General features: G+C 44.3%; 1 protein-coding gene across 1 annotated transcript in view; it reads left to right on the top strand.

The window, feature by feature from the left end:
* The first annotated feature begins 135 nt into the window (after positions 1 to 135).
* The window catches only part of TSHZ2 (teashirt zinc finger homeobox 2), a 242,371-nt gene continuing 223,782 nt past the window's right edge, over positions 136 to 18,724 (top strand). The window contains exon 1 of the mRNA XM_080924755.1: positions 136 to 675. Within this exon, the coding sequence (XP_080780881.1) occupies positions 636 to 675 (40 nt within the window). The 5' untranslated portion in view covers positions 136 to 635. The remainder of the gene's footprint in view (positions 676 to 18,724) is intronic.

Below are 18,724 nucleotides of genomic sequence, written 5' to 3'. Positions count from 1 at the left end.
AGTGATCTCTCTCCCCAGCGCGAATCCGCCATCAAGATCTGGGAAGAGGAGGAGGAAGAAGAGGAAGAGGAGGAGGAAGAGGAGGAGGAGAAGGAGGAGAAGGAGGAGGTGGTGAAGGAAGAGGAGGTGGAGGAAGAGGAGGAAGAGGAGGAGGAGGGAAAGAGAAGGAAGAAGAAAAAGAAGAAATCCACTGTCTTCTCAGGATTGTTTTCTCCCTTATCTTTAAGCGCGAGTGTGCGCGTGGCGCGTGTGCGCCCCTCATCCCTGCCATATCTGAACCCCGTCTTGGATGTTTAATAAAGAAATCAAGTGTCTCACCAGTCACCAAAAAAAACAGCAAAAAGCAAAACCAAAAAAAGAAAAAAATCCAAAAGCAAAACAAAAGAGAGGGTGAAAAAAAAACCAAACAAAACAAGGCAGAACCAACCTCCACTTGCAAGCAGCAGGCGCGAGCCGCATATCTGCCGCCCAGAGAGGGGGTCTCCGGCCCCGCGCTGGAGCGCTGGCAGGGGGATCGTCAGGGGGACAGAGGCCGAGTGACGTCCTAGGAGCCACAGAAAGACGAGCGAGACTGCGGCCCCCGCGCGCGGCTCGGGGCTGGGGCGCCAGAAGTGAGACTGGAGCTAAGTAGAGCGATGCCAAGGAGGAAACAGCAGGCACCCAAGCGGGCAGCAGGTAAGAGATGGTTCCGCTCCGGGTGCCCGGCCCCTGAGCCCGGCGCACAGCGGCTCGCCCGCCTGCCCGCCCTCCTGGCCCGGGGCTGGCGGGGACGCCACCCCCCTGGCGCTTCCAAGAGGGTTAGCGTGCTGGTGCCCTCTTCATCACCCCAGCTGATCTCCCCAATCTTTCCCTCTCAAAGCTCCCTCTGGGTGGTGGAGGAGAAGCTGTCCCACCAAACCTTCATGGTTTAAACTTTTCCTCCCTCCACCCTCTACCCCACCCCTAACTTTTTCTCCCAGTCTGGCTTCTTGCCTCTGGAACCAAAGTCGGATTATGGATTTGGGGTGCAGGGGGAGGGAGGTAGCCCCTCTCGTCCCTCTGAGAGGTCAGTGCTGGCGGCTTCTGGCCTCCAGGGACAGTGTCTCCAGTCCCTTAAGCTCAAGGCTTGCAAGTGTGAGGCATGGCCAAGCCTGGGGCTGCAGACTGGCTTTGGAGCTGTGAACCAGAAGGGTGTAGCTTTGGTCACCAAGGTGCAAAAGGCACCCTCAGAAATGAGTGGAGCTTTAGATGTGTTTTTCTAAAAGGCTTCACGGTTTATAGAAATCTAATGTCCCTTCTCTCTTGCTTAAAGCCAGGTAGGGATGGAGAGAGAGTACCCCATGGAAATTTTAACAGCTTTGGATATTTCTTTGCCAGATAGAGCTTTGGAAAGTTTGCGAATTGACTACCACCATAGGTGCTGTCCTGTGGAATTCTTTCTTGTGGGGAACCCTCCCCCTAAAGACCAGAACAGATCAATAGTTCCCCACAACAGTTCTTCAGGGTTATTGTTGTTGTTTTTTTCCTTTTGGGTTGCCTATTTTTTTTTTTTAAAATATTATGCTGGGGTTTGTTTCTCGGAATCAGTAAGAGGAAAGTTCATTTTTCTCCTGCCAGACCACCCACTGAAAAATCAGCTTTCCACTCGATTGGTAGTTTTGATTTGACATTTGATTGATCACCTGTCATCTCACTGCTTTGATCTATTCATTCTGATATCTATCAATAAATCACTCACCATGGTAACTCAGATCGGCAGTGATGCAAGCTTTGCCCTCTATATGCAGAGAGAGAGAGAGAGAGATGTACAATCATTATCTTGTTGGCTTTTAATGCAGGCTTTTTTATTTCTTTGTGTCCTTTAGTTGTGGGGCTTTAACGGAAAAAGTTTGAGCTTCCTTGGCTCCCCTGCCCCCTGCTCTCTGTCTTTCTCCTCTGATGTTGAGCAGCAGTGGGGAAGACTGATCTGGAGGCCACAGCTATATTTTATTCTGCTCTAACTTGAGTCAAACACTGGAGAAGTCCCCAGGATACTTGGGTAAACTTGCAAAGTCACCAAGAGGAAGGGAGTTAGGAATCTGGGGAAAGAGGGTGCCAGTATCTGAACATGCTGGCTACAAGTTCACAACTCATTGCAGCCTGATTTTATCCCAAAGAGCAATACATGTGCTTCAGAAAAATCTCGTCTCTTTCCTTCCTGAGTGTACAATCCCTTCCTCGGCCATAAGTAGGTTGCTGAGTTGCTTCCTTACAAAGCTTTCGGTCATGTATTTTTAATTGTTTCTCTAAGAGCAGAATCATGAAAATATTCCTAACAACATACACATTTGCAGCTTGTCTAGGCAGGGTTTTTTGTTTGTTTGTTTTTTGGGTTTTTTTCTCAAATCCAGTTACCTCTTTTGGAAACAATAGCTCTCTTATTTTATTGTATCTTTTGAACTGACGTGGTGCAGCTATCTGACCATGTGAGGGTGTGTGGCGGGCCTTCAAGACTTCCTAAGAGTCGGCCTGCTGTGTCCAATGCTGGTAATACAAGTTCACGTGCGGCTGGATTATCAGAGATGCTATCCCCGTTGTCCCAAAAGAGAGCAATCCAGCAGAAATGATACTGCCCTGAAAACTATTGGGTTTTTGTTGTTGTTGTTGTTGTTTTCTGTTTTGTTTTGTTTTGTTTTCCCTTCCTTTTCTTATAGTTCTGGTAAAGGCCATCAAAAACTAGGCAGCAATTTAAATTAGCAGAATGACTGGACATGTCTCCTTTCACAAGCTCATTACAAAAAGTGCCTTGCTCAAAATTGCTCGACTTTAATTATAATTATCCACTGATCAATGAAGATCCAGGTGTGCATAACATGACGCTGTAGTACATTATTTAAATTAGATCCTTTCGTTAAGCTGGTATCAATTGATGTTGCCTACTTATTATTATTGTAGTAGTCTCAGTGTGTGTGTGTGTGCATGTGCGCACGCGTGTTAGAAACTTGTGAATACACTTTCAGTTTTCCAGCCGATTGGATTCTTAGTGTCTTTTCAAGACTGTTTCTACAATTCTCATTATGTCCCCTAGAAGGAACAAACATTTTGAGCTGAAATGAGGGTTGATTTCTTTTCTTTCCTACACAGTGAGTTCCCCTGCTCTGAAGTATTTATCTGTTCGCCTATTAGCAAGCTGGGTTTTTTTCTGTGGTGTTTCTTCTGCTTATCCTAGGTCACCAATGGCCCTTGCTCTGTTTTAGGATGAGTGAGGCAAAGTTAGCTGAGATTCTTCAGCCAGCTACCACGAAGGGAAGGGGGGGTGCCTCTCAGCCTGTAACTCTGCTGACTTTTATCACTGCTTAAAATTAAATACAACGCACAACTGTAAGTGATTACTCCTGCGGACCGATGTTGAAAGCTTGATTCCTAGTTTGATTAATGAATAATAGAAGAGAGAAAAAACCTGGAAGTGAACCAGGGCTGAAGCTCTTCTGGAACCCTTGTTCTCCAAAGAACTTAGGTTTCTTTACACGATTCAGCTTAAGGATGATACTTCAAGACATTGGTGGCTGAAACTCTCTAATAAAAAAGAGTCACCTCAATACAGTCAAAGGATGGGAAACTAAGTGATGGAAAATGTTATTTTTTTTTTTTAGATAACTCCCACTCCTTATATGTGTGTCGGGGGCAGGGGTAGGTATGTGAAAGCCATTTTCTTTAAGTAAACAGCTAGGAGGAAACATTTCTCTCAGAGATATTATTGGTCTTCACTTTCTGAAGCATTGCTTTTCCATGGGGTTAGGACTTGGGACCAGGAAGAAAGTTTAGAAAGTATCTTTTGGACCCCCCCCCCCATGGTGATGCAAGGGTGTGCTTGGCTTACAATCTTGATTGTATGTTTGGCTTACCATGAAAATGCATCTGCTCTTACCTGAAAAATCATCAGGAATCTACCCTGGCATCCTTTCCTGGCATCCTTCCCCCGAGTTCATCTCAGGAACGATACAAAGACTGTGGCAGGAAGGTTGAACAAAAAGAAACGTCTGGATGCGTTCACACATTAAATGGTGCAGAGCTCTTGGATTTTCAAAAAAAAAAAAAAAAAAACAAAACTGTAGGCATGTTTTCTAACAATACTTCCCTAACAACCCCAGCCGTGTGGTCTGCGTACAGGAGTAGCTGAGGTTTTACTTCGGCCATGTAACACCGGCCAGTCGAGATGGAGCATAGAATCGTCTGTAATCCCATTCCTGTGAATATCTAACATGCCTGTAAGTTATTTTCCTTGCCTCTGCTCACCCCAAACCATTCTGTGCTTTTTCTTTTCCTCTTGTGGACTTGTGTTAGCTTCCAATAATACGGTCTTTTTTTTTTTTTTTTTTTTTTTTTGTGCGGAAGCTCGCACGAGAGAGCATCTCCCTCAATTTATTTTGTTTATTGAATGTGGAGATGAATAATGCAGATTTTGTTTTCATGGATGTCCTTGTGTAGCAGTAAACATCAGACTATTAGCAATCATTACTTAAAAGTTGCAATTTGCACCTTAATAGCACAGGTTATTACTTGGGAAGCGCATTCGGCAGGGGCATTTCAAATCTTGCTGCAGTGGGGAAGGAACAGCTAAGAGGTCTCTTTTTCTACTTCAGGATAGTGTCGCTTCTGGATGGATGGGTGAAGTCCCCCAAATCTCCGCTAACTGCACAGGCGTAGGAGCTAGTAGCTACAACCGAAGTTTGCCTTAAACTTACTGGCAAGCAAGACCCAGGTTGTTTTCAGACTCTGATTTTCTTTCTTTGCTCGAACATCCTTCAGAAAAAAGCAAATTAACATCTTGAACTCTAAAATGCTTCCATGTTGTGGGTCTCTTTGCTTCCCAGAATGGTGTGGTTTTAAGACAAGTAGACACACACACACACACACACTCACAGGGCTCCAGCAACAGAAGCTCTGAGCTATTCTTGCTGCCTAATGCAGATTTCACACTATAGAGGCCAGGTACCTACAAATGTCTTCCCCCTTCCAGTGTTTTGTGTCCGAATTGAATTGATTCCTTCCGTGGTCCTTTCCCAAGCTCTCTCCTGCTCTCCTTGTCCCCCATCCTCACCCTGCTCAGCTCACCCTTAAAGACTCAGATTGAATAGGACATTTCAAAAGTGCATTTGTTTTAAGCATTTATTGATCTCATTTCTAATCTGCCATATGAGGACCTAATATATTAACCCTAATCAGAAGATTGTGAGAGGCAGGACTCATGGTAGAGAGGGAAGGAGAGGGCACTGGGGGAACTTTTTTCCGGCAGTAAAATTGCTGAAGCTTGTTGGGGGGGAGCATTGGGGGAATCAGATGTTCCAGCCTACCTACGGGAAAGGACAAAATGTGCCTCACAAGTACTTTTCTTTTTCTTCCACTTTGTATTTCTTGCCCTCAGCCAACTCCGTTCTTCTTGCTACCTTTGGAGAACTTCACACTCTATAGATGCCTTCCTAAGCATCTCTAGGCTAGTGCTACATTCTTCAGGAGAGGATCGGGCCTTCTCACATCCTTTCTGACTTTCTCACTCTTTGGGGGAAGATTTGAGGGCACTCTCTCCAACCGGGTAATACTTGTGATTGTCTGGGTTGGTCTATTTCTCTTCCCAAGGCTTGGGAATACAGCTCTTTGTTATGCAGGTCTTAGAGGGAGACTTGAGCTACCATTATTTAAGGTGCTTGTGAGAAGGCTTCTCTGGACAACACTGTAACTAAGCATAGGCCAAGGGGGGAAACAACCAAACCTGGGTCCTGTTCCTGGTTGCATTAGGTCTGTGAGTTAAACATCCAAATTGCAGTTTCCCTTCTATGTGGGACCATCTATGCACTTAGCAATGTCTTGGAAAGACTCTTACGGTGGAGGAAGAACCTTCACCCACTCAGATTTCCTTTAAAAATAAGACTCACCTATCAAATTCTGTATTAAGACTAGGCATGAGCAGAGAACCATTTTTACTGGATGTAAAGTCAGTTGGAAATACATTAAACTACCAGCGGATGTCTTGTGTCGCTTCCCCGAAGCAGGGCTTCTTCATTACATATGTAATTACAATCAAATTGAATGACTTTTAGGGAAAAAATATCACAGTGGTATTAAAAGATGCTTGGCACACAAATAAATGCATAGCGTCTCAAGTTGAGAGCATTGTCGTATTTTTTATTTATTTGAGTGGAATTTATTTTAATTTTTTAATGTTGTGATGAAAACCGGATTGCTTTTATTACAGTTCTTAGTCAGAGCTCAAACTCCATCTTAGCTGAAGCTGGGAGAGGAGCCTGGAGCTTTTCCTCCCCAGTCATTTTTAGCAATTGGTTAAAAAATAATAAATAAAAAAGATGCCAGTTTGCATTTCAGAAGTTCTGTTTAAAGTTAGAGGTTTGAGGAATGACCTTTGACAAGCAGCTGATCAGTCCTGAAGGGCCTTAGTCATTCTGCCCACAATGAAAAATCACCTTCCTGGGCGTGCTGACGTGGGGTCTGGATATTGCATTAAGAGAAAAACAACCAAATTCCGAAAAGCACTGTCTACGGACAAGATTATCTCACAGAGCATGATTTTATCTAGAATTAGAATTTCTTCTCTCCACCCATCTCCACCTTTGAATCTCTCATGTTGGAAGGTTTCTTGGGTCCAGGTACAGGCATACCATTCCTATTGGTTTCAGAGTTCACCCACCAAGCCATCAGGAAGCGTTGATAAAAATGAGAGACTTTAGAGCCCACTGCTGGGCTCCATGAGCTGTCAGAACAGTGCCCTTGGGGACACTCAGGTCTTGCCTGTGAGTTGGACAGTCACCAGGGTCATCTTCAGCATGTGCCTGTGTTCTCAAGACTGTTTTGTTTTGTCTGAAGGATCCTTACCAGACCATGCCCGCTCAGACACAGCGGACAGGCCGCTAAGCTGTGAGGAGACGCTGCTGGTACATTTGTTTCCAAAGTAAACTCTTTGGACCAGATGACTAAATCATGCAGACATCTCTGAAAACCATTAGCATGGCCATTTGGAATTTCCAGTTGTTGCCTCTCCCTGTCTTCCTTGCTCGCTATATGGGGGCCGGGGGGTGTGTCCCCTGAGTATGCTGAAATATCCCAAGATGCCAAAGTCATTCCTAAAATTATTTGAAATTTTAGAAATTAAAATACAAGAGGCCCAGCTTATTTAGCCGGTTAATACTATGTATCGGTGCTGTTTAGCTTTGCTGAGGAACAGGAAATGTACAAAGTTTTAGTGCTAATGAGCTCAGGGAAATTACACAGGGAAAAAAAAATAACCTGAATCAGATTTGAAAGCATTTGCTTTGAATTCTGCTTGTGAGTGAGAGTTCTCTTTCCACCTGTCTCGTTTAAAAATACACACACACACACACACACACACACACACACACACACAGACAAACCCAACCAAAACAAAACAAAACACAAATTCCGTGTCCCCAAACAAATCCGAAGTCCCCCATACCTACTCTCCAAACAGTGTCCATTACTGCATACTCCTCCTCTGTGGATGTTCGAAGACATCAGGACACCGGAGCCCACATGCCCTCTCACATAACCAAGTGTGGACATGCAAACCCAAGAGCAGCCACAGAGAAAGCCTAAAAGCCAGCCGGTCCACGGCTCATGGCAGAAACCTCAGTGGACTGAGATGGAGCACCATGGCAGGGTACCAATGCCTCTCCTTGCGAGTAACAAGCACCGAACCAGCAAGGCAGTTAAAGCAGGTTTCTACCTCTTCCTGCAGCTCTCTGCAAAGACCAGATTAATTAGGGAGCTATAGTGTCCAGTCCAGCTAAGGAAAGGCCCTGTGTCTCCACAAAGCTACCAGACATGAGGGTGATCTAAAAAAAAAAAAAAAAGCCAAGCCAGAAATAGACAAATGAAAAAAAAAAAAAAAAAAAAAACACGCCGCGATTTCTGTTAGTACAAAAATTAAGACTGGAGAGCTAAATAGTAAAGTGCTTTCAGAACAGAGTGAATAATACCGCCCGAGCCTCTTTAAAGCCGTTTTCTTTGGAGATTATACAGTTTCACTATTAAGGTGAGAGAGAGCAGTTATTGTTTCTAGGGAAAATAGTTAGGAAAGGCAGGATGAGATTTAAGGAAGGAAGGTAAAAGAAGACTTGGCGGCTGCCGTTCTGCTTCTAGTGAATTTCCGAGAAGCTCCCCTGGCTCAGCCCTGGATCATGAAAGGCTCCACGTAATCTGGTGACACGGACACGGAGATACAGAGAGAGAGAGAGAGAGAGAGAGAGAGAGAGAGAGAGAGAGAGAGAGAGAGATACCGGGGGTCATGGTTGTCCACAGGGGATAAACGGCTTCTGTAAGCAAGAGCCACAGCAGATAAATATTTCTGTATAAACTGCGTGGGGACTCGCTTTAAATCACGTCAGTTTATCAGATCTTTGGAATTTTCTGTGTTTAGGAGTCTTCCCTCTTGCCCTCCAGGGAGATGTGAATAGCTGTTGGGCTAAGGCGCTGCCTTAGAGAAGAGTTAAATCTTGTGTTACAGTGCCACTTGGTAGAGGGGAAATGGCAGAAGAAAGGCTCTCCATGTGTTTTACATCGGCATTGCCTCCGGCTATTTTCCTTTATTAGAAAGTTGGGTTGGGGCGCCTTGCGCATCTTCTGCTCATCTCCGGGATCTGATTTTCACATGCGGATGGAGTGGTGGAGAAGGAGGAAGTGACTGGGGTCTGGAAGTTGCTTGTTCTGCTTTGTCGATTCATGCTCAGATCTCCACGTCTATTCCTGTTCCATGTCTATTCCTTGTTCCTGCATAGGCAATTCCCATTTCTGCCTCTACTTGCTAATCAACAAAATGGGTGGATCATCTATTTACTTATGTCCCAAGTTTGCTGGGAATATTGTATAATCATGGGCTGAAAATAGTACACAGAGCCTACATAGGAATTTGAGCAAATGGAATCTCCTTATTCTCCATAGCCAAGTCAGGGAATATTATGCAGGAAAGAAGGTGAGCAGACACTCCCTGGTTATCATGCATTCGATGATCTTAGGGATCAAAAGAAATTAGACATAGTTATTGTTAAAAGATTTCATTTTTAATTAGTGCATTATGTGTGTGTGGAGGGGGGGAGGATTAGCATGCACATGAGAGACTGCAGGAGCCTAAGAAGGCCAGAAAAGGGTGTCATGTCCCTGAATCGGGAGCTCGAGGCAATTGTGAGTCACCAGCGTGTGTGTGTGTGTGTGTGGGTAAAATTGAGGTCTTCCCAGAAAGAGCAGTGGGTTGCAGCAAATGCAGAAACCTGGCACAAGCCCTGAGACACTGGTACTTTTGACTTAAAAAAAAAAAAAAAGGAAACTTAGAGGCTAAAAAGATGTCTCAGGGGTGAAGAGCAGGACCAGAGTCAGGTTCCCAGCACCTGCATCAGCTTCCTCAAGACTGCCTATAACACTCCTGGGGGGATCTGATGCCTTGGCTTCCCTGTCAGGCCTTCTGCACTCATATGCATACACCCCTACAGAGACACATAATAAATAATTATAGATAGATAGATAGATAGTATACAAACGGGAACTCCAGTGGCTGGATAGATCTTAGGCTGCAATGAATGCCATCATGCTACTTAGAACTTGGTGCCAGATCAAAAAAATATTTGTTTTCCAAGGAATAAAATTTAGTATAGACCCAACCATAACTGTGGAAGTGACATCTGCCACCTCATGGATGTTTATGGTATCCTACGTGCTGTGCCAAGTGCTTCATATATGATATTTATCTGTACACATTCATATATACATATATTTTAATACATATAATATACACACAGACACACACACACACACACACACACACATATATGCTTAAACAGCAACTGAATTTTGAAGTCCTACTGTGTGCTGGATCTTGTTCTGGCAACTGGGACCTAGGGGGTAAGTAAAATGGGTCCCAACCCTAGAAACTTGTGGTTCAACTCAGAGAGGTTGAGGAACATTCAAATCATTTTACACAGGAGGAAAAGTCTACACGCAGTAAAGTTCTCCTCAACGTTGTCTGTGTTGTGAACATGAAGTTAGGTAGGAGGGAGTTGGAATGGCGAATGTGTGAGAGCCAAGGTGTACCTTGTAGGACAAGAGAGGGAAAGTGAGCCAACTCTTATTTCTTACAAATCCTCATGGGCTGCAAGTCATGATAGTCCCTGTTCCTCTGACCAGGTTCTACTGAACTTAGGATAAGCCATATCCAAACTGGACTGAAAGCCAGCTCCCAGCATCCCAAGGCATCTGCAGTTCATTGTTTGTGAAAACTTGACTATAACAACCCCAGCAGTCAGAGATGATGCTTAGCTCCTCTTTATCCTCCCTCCTGCCAAGGTGATGGCTATACACAGGGAAGTCAAGAACCTTGACAGAAAAACCTGTCCTTACTGGTGTAGACACGTGGCATCTCTGGGGTCAGCCACTGTCACACATGCATGGTTCAGAAATGATGAAGGCATACCCATTGTCATATGTTACCCTCAGTGCCGATGGTGGCAGCAGGTAAAAACATTAGGGACAGATGATTCCCAGTCCTCACACAGATAAGATTCTTGAGAGTGAGAGCAGGAAGCTAATGCACAGAGGAATACACAATATGACGTTGGGTAGCTGGGCACATAGTGGGCATCTGCATTTCTTCCAGGCAGAAGATGCAGTGTGTGCCATGGGCCTGAGGCAATGAGCATGTATGAAGAATATAATATTTCAGAAGCCACAGTGCCTACAGTGGTTAGGGTAGGGCTTACCAGAGACTGACAGGAAAAGACAAAGGAGAATTACCTGGAAAGGTATTGAAATACAGGTGGCCCTCCTGATTCGATTGCAGGAGAGATGGGTATCTATTGAGGGTCTTCAAGCAGAGAAAGGAGAGGATCTGGCCAGGGTGCATGTACCTCAGAATTGGCTACAATCCCCTTCCTGGCATCAGTGGCTTCCCCAAGATGGCGAATGATGCTTAAGATGGCAAAAGCAGCCAGGGAAAGTACACATGCTAGTCTTTGCAGCCTTTCTGGAGAGAGGCCAATTGATGCCTTGGAGTTGGGGGTCACGTCGTCACATTGACAAGGTTGTGGAAAAGACAGCTGTTCAGGGACAGTCTCACCCAGGGTCCAGTGGCGGATCCCAGCCAGCTATGTGTATGGAAGTAAGCTCCATTACCCAACCACACCTAGTTTCTTCCACTGAAAGAAGATAAGAATAATGTTTGCTTCACACCAGCCGTGACTCTCAAATATGGTGATGTAGCTAATTAGTTTGGTACTGGCCTAGTGCTTAGAGATATTCTTGAGTAAATAAACCATCTGCCTCCTCCTCCTTCTCTTTCTCCTTTTCTTCCTTTTCCCCTTTCTCCTCTTTCCCTTCCTCCTTCTTTTTCTCTACCTCCTCCTCCCCTTCCTCTTCTTCCTTCTCTTCTTCCTTCTCCTCTTCCCCTTCCAACTATTCTTCCTTCTCCTCTTCCCCTTCCATCTCTTCCTCCTCTTCCTTCTCCTTTTCCTCCTCATCTTTCTCCCCCTCCTTCCTCTCCAATTCTCTTTTCTGTTTACATGGTCCTGTCCCTCTCTTCCTTTCTCCCCATCATCCACTTACTCTTCCTTTTCCTTTCCTCTTCTCTTTTTTCCTTCTTCTCTCCATCCTCTTCTTATTCCTCCCTTTCCTCATTTTGTACAAAAGATAATAATAAAAATCAACCAGGGAACTATGGAAAGTGGCTCGTGCTTTAACGGTGTGCAGCTCTGATCTATTTCACAGCTGTAGCTCGGTTCTGTATCAATTTAGAAAGTGTTAATGACAAGCAACCATGTTTTGTAATAAACGTGTATCTTGTTCACCATGGCTCTTCTCGCCTGTTGTGCAGAAGCAGTGGTGGCCCTGTATGTAAACACTGAATAACTGTCTGGTAATGATGTTTGTTCCTATGGAGACTTCCAGACCCTCTAGTTAAGCTAGATCAGGGATACAGTGTGGAAGTTGGTGACTGGCAGGGAAGGGGTGGAGGAGTCGTAAGTCTGATCCCTGAGGCCCAGCATCTACAAACCTGCTCTCTGGGTGCCTTGCTGGCACAGCCCCAGATGCTGTGCTCCCAGCTTCCTCATCCTCCACCAGGGATCTATTACTTCTCCCCCAGGGTCCAGCACTGCAGTTTGGGCACTGTTGAGCTATGGGCTGTTTCCTGGCTAGGACTTCTTCACTTTTAATTGTCACCTCCAGGTAAGTGCTTGAGAGGAGAGAGAAAGGTCTCTGTCTTCTTCTATCATACATGGTGATACTGAGGTCCCGGAGAAATATAGAGAGGTGTTTGCTCCCTTAAGACTGTATGTAGCAGCTATGTTTAAAAGTTTCTCTGTATTAGGTACCGTGTTAGAGAAGTTCTGGAGCTAGAGCCTTGAAGAAAACTGACCAAAGGCCTGACTTCATGAATTTTAACTTTAGTGTGAGGGCAGGAAGACCACCCATCCCATGATGTGTAGCCCTGGAGTCTACAGAGAAGGAAAAAAAGAATATATGAGGGGTTGAACATCATGGGGAGGAGTTTTAAATACAAAAATGGCTCCCTGCATGGACAGGATACTGACACTGAACCTAGACTGAAGTAGCCATCGGAGAAATGCACCCGGATGTGGGAGATGGCGCCAGGCACAACATAAATTCCAGGGCTAGGATCTTTCTTGGACCAAGAGGCAGAGCCAGGGTGGAGGGACAGATGGATTGCAGATCTGTTCCACAGTCCCTCCTGAGATGGAGGTATTGGAGGGCATGAGGGAGAAGGAATGACTTGAACCACCCATGGTCATTATCCCTGCCTTGTTGTTCACTGATCATCAGCATCAGAAGCAGGGTGATCCTCTGGGAGCCCCCTGCATCATCAGTTGGGTGGAAACCCTCTGGAGATTTGGACCAGATGAATGGGGAAGGAGACAGTCTCACCCAACAGAAGAAAGCAGGACCACGAATGAACGGGGAGAGATGGGTGAAGGAAAAGCTATCTGTGGAGAACAGGTTGTTTACACTTTATTAATGTGTTCTTTGAGTCTCTCTTTTATTTCTCTCCTGTTTACTTATGAGGACAGTGCTGGGAATGACCATTTTGAGGTTCTCAGAGTCTACACAGGAGCAAGGACAAAGTGGTGTTTAGAGCTAGAACTGACTAGGCAGGGAAGGATAGCATCTTTCTCCAAGTGTGTTTCCTAGGGTCCTGGAACTGTGTTCTCATCTGCCTGCTCCCACCAAGTCAGAAGATAGAGTACTGGCATGCAGGCAGGTGATAGAGACAGTCTGGCCAGGGCTCAAGTCTCCCTACCCTGCCCTATGCATAGCATCTTGGCTGTATCACTTCAGGTACCCTTGCTTCCCAGAGTTTAGTTTCCTCATTAGCAGCCCAGAGTGAATGAAATGATTCATCTCATTGGGATTTTATGAGCATTAATTGAGATTAATCAGATCATATGCTTAACAGAGAGCCCTGTACATAGTGGTCAATAAATTTGAACCATAACATTAACAAGGTAATGATCTGACCCAGGCCTTGATTTCTCTATTGGCAGAAGGAGGATAGTAAAGCCTCCCTCTTGGGATTGTGATAAAGTAATGATATTAACAAGGCCCTTGGAACACCACTGTGTACACAGTAAGCACTCAATAAATGTTAAAGCATTCAAACCATGATGGTGGACAGACATTATGCCCTACTTCTTTTGTGTGTGTAAGACACAACACAAAAGATGTTGGTACACAACATCTTTTATTTGCAAAATGAATGGCCGTGACTTGGTTATTGGAAAGGACAAAGATGATAGACCACTAGCTCAAACAGTTGTCACCCCAGCCAAAATTTCCCCTAGGAGGATACTTCACACAAGTTGGGCTAAGGTTTCTTAAACTACAATATTGTGATATTAGTTTTAAATATCAACTTGCTACAACTGAAACACACTTGTTAGGACTCCCTCAACTGAGGAACTATCTAGATCATGTTGGTCTCTGTGCTTGTCTATGAGGGATTGCCTTGACTATTGACGTAGGAAGACCCAGACAGTTTTTGGTGGCACCATCCCCGAGGCAGGGCTCCTGAACTATTTGGGACAGGAGAGAGCTACCCGAAAGCCTGCAGCATGGGAGCATTTGCTCCTCTCTGCTCTTTATTAACAATATGGAGCCACGAGCTTTCTCAAACTCCTACTGCTATAACTTCACTTCAGTGAGAGACTCTGGTCTGAAAGTAGAAATCAACCCCCCCCCAACCCTCAACTGCTTTGGCCCAGACTGTCTCACCATAGCAGCATAGGTAAAGCTAGAACAGTAATGGAGACTGTAAGTTCATTATTGACCACAATTTAACCCGCAGTAGTCCTGCCTTGGGGTGGCACACCATTTAGTGGTTGTTTTAAGGCCACCGGTGATATTGTGAGTGTTCCCCTCTCAGTGACCCCTCAAACGCCCGTTCCATGTAGAAGACCCCACTCTAAAATTCTCCTATCTTTAATAGCTCCCCACGCCCCTACTTATCAGAAACAGTAGACCTTGGATTTAGCAAGAAGTGGCTCACAGAGAAAATATGACATTATCATCTGAGGTTTTTTGGTATCCAGTGGCCACCAATTGAGGACAAATGCTGCCAGTTTGCAGTGACTCTGACTGGCAAGTGACTCAACTCTCTTGTTTTAAGGTGGAATTAAGTTTAGGTTAAAGGGATGTTGTTTCAGCGCAGCATAAAGAGAAATCCACACTGGTAGGCTGGTAGGAGAGGGTGCCCTCAGTGCCAGGGTGTGGACAGAACATGGGATTCTATGGACCCAGCTGTGAGGAAGGGGACACGCGGGATTGTGGTTCCAGCTGTGAGAAAGGGTGCCAAGTCACAGCCATGTCTAGAGGCTGCCAGAAAGGCCTCCAATAAAACTTCAAAACAGTTTGGAAAACGGAAGGAACTTCCTCCCCCCAGGATATCAGGAAGAAACTTGAGAACAGCTTGGCTCATACAGGAAGCTTTGAAAATATGGAAGGTCTGGCATCTGGAATAGAGCAAAGTTTGCAACTTTTCTTGGGAGTAGTCTTCAACCAGAGGCCCGGTAAACATGCAGGTTTTCAGACTCCCAGGTTAGAGTCTGGAAATTCTGATGCTGTGAGACAGGAGATTGCCTTGTGTCCAGGACTCATCATGGGACACATACACTATGCCTTTGAATTACAGGGTATAGTATATGCTTGTACATGTATAATAAATGATCTGATCACTATAGGCATGTACTATGTGTTATGGTAATAGAAATTATTCTTTCAGACATATGAATATAATATGTAAATATATTATTGTATGCTCCATAATAAAAAACCACTATATTTATATAAAGTATTCATATAAAAATTCTCTTATGCTCCTTTGCTTTCATGTGTGTATCTATGTGTCTGTGTGTATGTGTATGCTCTTGTGTGTTTGTGTATGTACATGTATATGTGTGTGTATGTCTGTTTGCATGTTTATGTGTGTGTGAGGAGGAGGAGTAATAGCTGTCTCTCCCTTACTCTCTTGTGCTATATCAATTCTGTTTTTAGACACTCTATTGTAACAGGTTAGTATACTACCTATGCAGGCTGATTTCCTGGCCACAGGACCAAACATCAGTACCCAGAGCACAACTCAGTTAACAACTGAAGCTAACTGCTCATGTACAGCTAGCTGAGTAGTGGGGCGCTGGTCGAGCATGGTCAAGACCCTGTAATCCATCTTCAGCACACCCCCTCTTTTTCTCTGTCTCTATCTATCCCTTGGTCTCTCTCTCTCTTACACACACACACACACAAACACACACACACACAAACACACACACACACACACACACACACATGGGGCATGGACAGTAGAAAGGGCTCTGGCTGTTGTTTATGGTTTGCTTAGCCACCCAAATACCAAATGACAAAAGACACCTCTGTTCATGGACCAGTTTCTGTCACCTTCCGAACTTTTGAGGCAACTTTCTTGCTGCTGCTGTTCACATACTCCCTCCCACTTTCTTCACTTCGGACCACTTGCCATTTCTCCATCACCTTTCCAGCAGCTGGACTTAAAAGTCCCCTTTAAGTTATAATATATAATTATATACTATATAATACACAATTATAAATATACAATTGTAAGTCATGTGCCTGGCACCCATTGTGAAAGTAATACAGATGATGGTGATGATGAGGGTGGTGGTGGTGGTGATGATGATGAATCTGACACTGGGTATATTTGCCACTGCCACAGGGGCTTTCTGTGACATTGATGGCATTTAGACACCATTCCCTGACTTCTAAATGAGAAGGAGTAAGATTAGTTGCTACCTAGTTCTCCCCAAGTGCTGGCAATAAGGTGACTCATGTGTGTTCTCTTCAATATGAGGGTCTAAGAGTCGATGCTGTTGGATGGTCACTCATTAGGTAGACAGGGAAGTCAGCTACTGCGGTTATGGGTGCCTTACCTAAGACTGCTGAATGTTCAGACAAGGTATGAACCCTCCCCTTGTGGGAGAGCCTAGATACCCAGACTCTGCTCAGCCTCAAAAACTCATAAACATTCATAGTCCAGTCATATAAATGGTGATTAAGGGTATAAATTTTACCAAAATTTACTGTTTTCCTTGAGTTAAAGTCAGTCAAGTATGAAGTAAGTCCTTTTGAAGAAAACTAATGAAAAATAATTTTGTTTCTAAATATATCCTATATTGAACCCAGAACAGTTACAAACAAATTTAAAGGACATTATAAAGCCTGCCCTAGATTCTGAGTGGATAGCTCAGTTGGTGAAGAGTTGGTGAAGGAAATCCTGAGCTCAATCCCTGGTAGCCACTTAAAAAGCTGGGATAGTAATGCACATGTGTAACCCGGGGGGGGGGGTGGAGACAGCATGGGACATCAGCAATCTCCTGGTTAAATGTCTCAAAGCACAAACAGGACAGTACCTCAGAAATGCCCCTGAAGTCATACTTGCATATTTTCCTGCATCCAAACACTTGTCTTATGAACACATACATCCTCACACATACATACACACGGCATAAAAATGAAAATATCTTCCAGTTTCTACAATGAACGTTGTCAGTCTACTGAGGTTTAATTAACACAAAAGTTGAAAGCCCCACAAACCAGCCTGTATGGGATCTGTCACAGAAGATTGTTTCCCACCTTCAGAGCTCCTGCAGTGTCCCAAAGTGAGATGCTGTTCAGCTGCCCCTGGAAATCTCTGACAGAACCCATGGCTCTCCCTGACCATTAAAAAAACATGGACCCCCTGCAACGACACATTTCCATTATTTATCTTACAAACGATAAACCGCTACATTACCCTTACACACACCCAGTTCCAAGGTCCTGGGAATATTCTTTGCCAGGTCAGTGAAAGGTGTCCTTACTTGTAAGTGTTTAGCAGTAAGTGCCTTGGAATGAGAGGGTGGGGAGGGGTGGAGGGAAACTTGGGAGTCTGTCATCTTACAGGGAGAGCGCACACTGCTTAGAGCAGAAGTCATGTGGGATTTCTCTTTTACAAATCAGCAGTTGGCTTTAGTTTCATTGTTCAAGATGAGGATTTTCATTGATTTTGTTTGTTTACAATTTATATGAATTTTTATCGTCATGGCTGTCATTTGAAAAATGAACCATTGTAAGAGTTTCAGTGTGACAAGGCATCCAGCCATGGGATTTGGGGTTATAAACTGGGTGCAATTCACCAGCTTGTTTTACCGTCCTTAACACTAACTCTTCCCACACAGATAATAAGTAGCAATCGTCCATGGGACAGAAAACAATAAAGAAAGAATTCTCCCCAGTAAGATGATGCCGGTGCAGGGTGCCTCACACTTGAAACACCAGCTCTTCAGAGACTTAGGCAGAAGGATTACCAAGCTATGGAAGGCAGCCTAGGCTATATGCTAGTCTAGCCCGAGCAAACACACACACACACAAACACACACACACACACCACACCCCATAGAAATAAGATAGGATAATTCACTTGATTGGTCAATATCATGTATCAGCCAAACTGACCCTAAGTTTTTTCTGAGTACTATTCTGAGCATCTATGACATCTGTGACCCTGCCACCAAGCAGCAGCTCTTGAAGCCTGATGACCCTTCATCAAGTATGGTTTGCCCCTCCCCATTTTTGTGCACCATTAAGAATTTGGTGTGGGTGTTTTCTATTGTTTATAACTTTGTCCACATGTGTATGTAGCCAGACTGGAACATTGTCTCTGTGTGTATGTTCAAAATTTTAGTTTCACACACAATGTTGCAAATTTTTTAACCCTATCTTTGGGGATTTACCAAAAACAGAGAGAGAGAGAGAGAGAGAGAGAGAGAGAGAGAGAGAGAGAGAGAGAGAGAGAGAGAGAGAGAGAGGAGGGAGATATTATTCCTATCTGCAGATCTTACTGTGTTCCATCATAAAAATGCATATTTTATTAATTTACCAGCTCCTCTGTAAATAGATACTTAGCATGTTTTACATTTTTCACCCTCACACACAATCTTTTATTGAGTATGCTTAGAATTTTTTATAATTGTCACATAAGTAATTTATGTAGAGAAAAAGAGCTGTGAGAATTTTTACCAAATTTAGCAAGGAAATCAGTTGAGAAAAATAAATGTTATTGAAACATGTACTGTTTCAAACTCTGCCTGTCTCTTCATGTCCTCCCTGATATGGACACAGCTCTCCAGCCAAAATGCACCTAGTAGGGGCTTGCTGAATTCTACTTACA

The sequence above is a fragment of the Micromys minutus genome (assembly GCF_963924665.1).
Source record: "Micromys minutus genome assembly, chromosome: 11".
Classification (NCBI taxonomy): domain Eukaryota; kingdom Metazoa; phylum Chordata; class Mammalia; order Rodentia; family Muridae; genus Micromys; species Micromys minutus.
The sequence above is the reverse complement of the archived record's forward strand: the minus strand, read 5'-3'. Positions and strand labels throughout refer to the sequence as shown.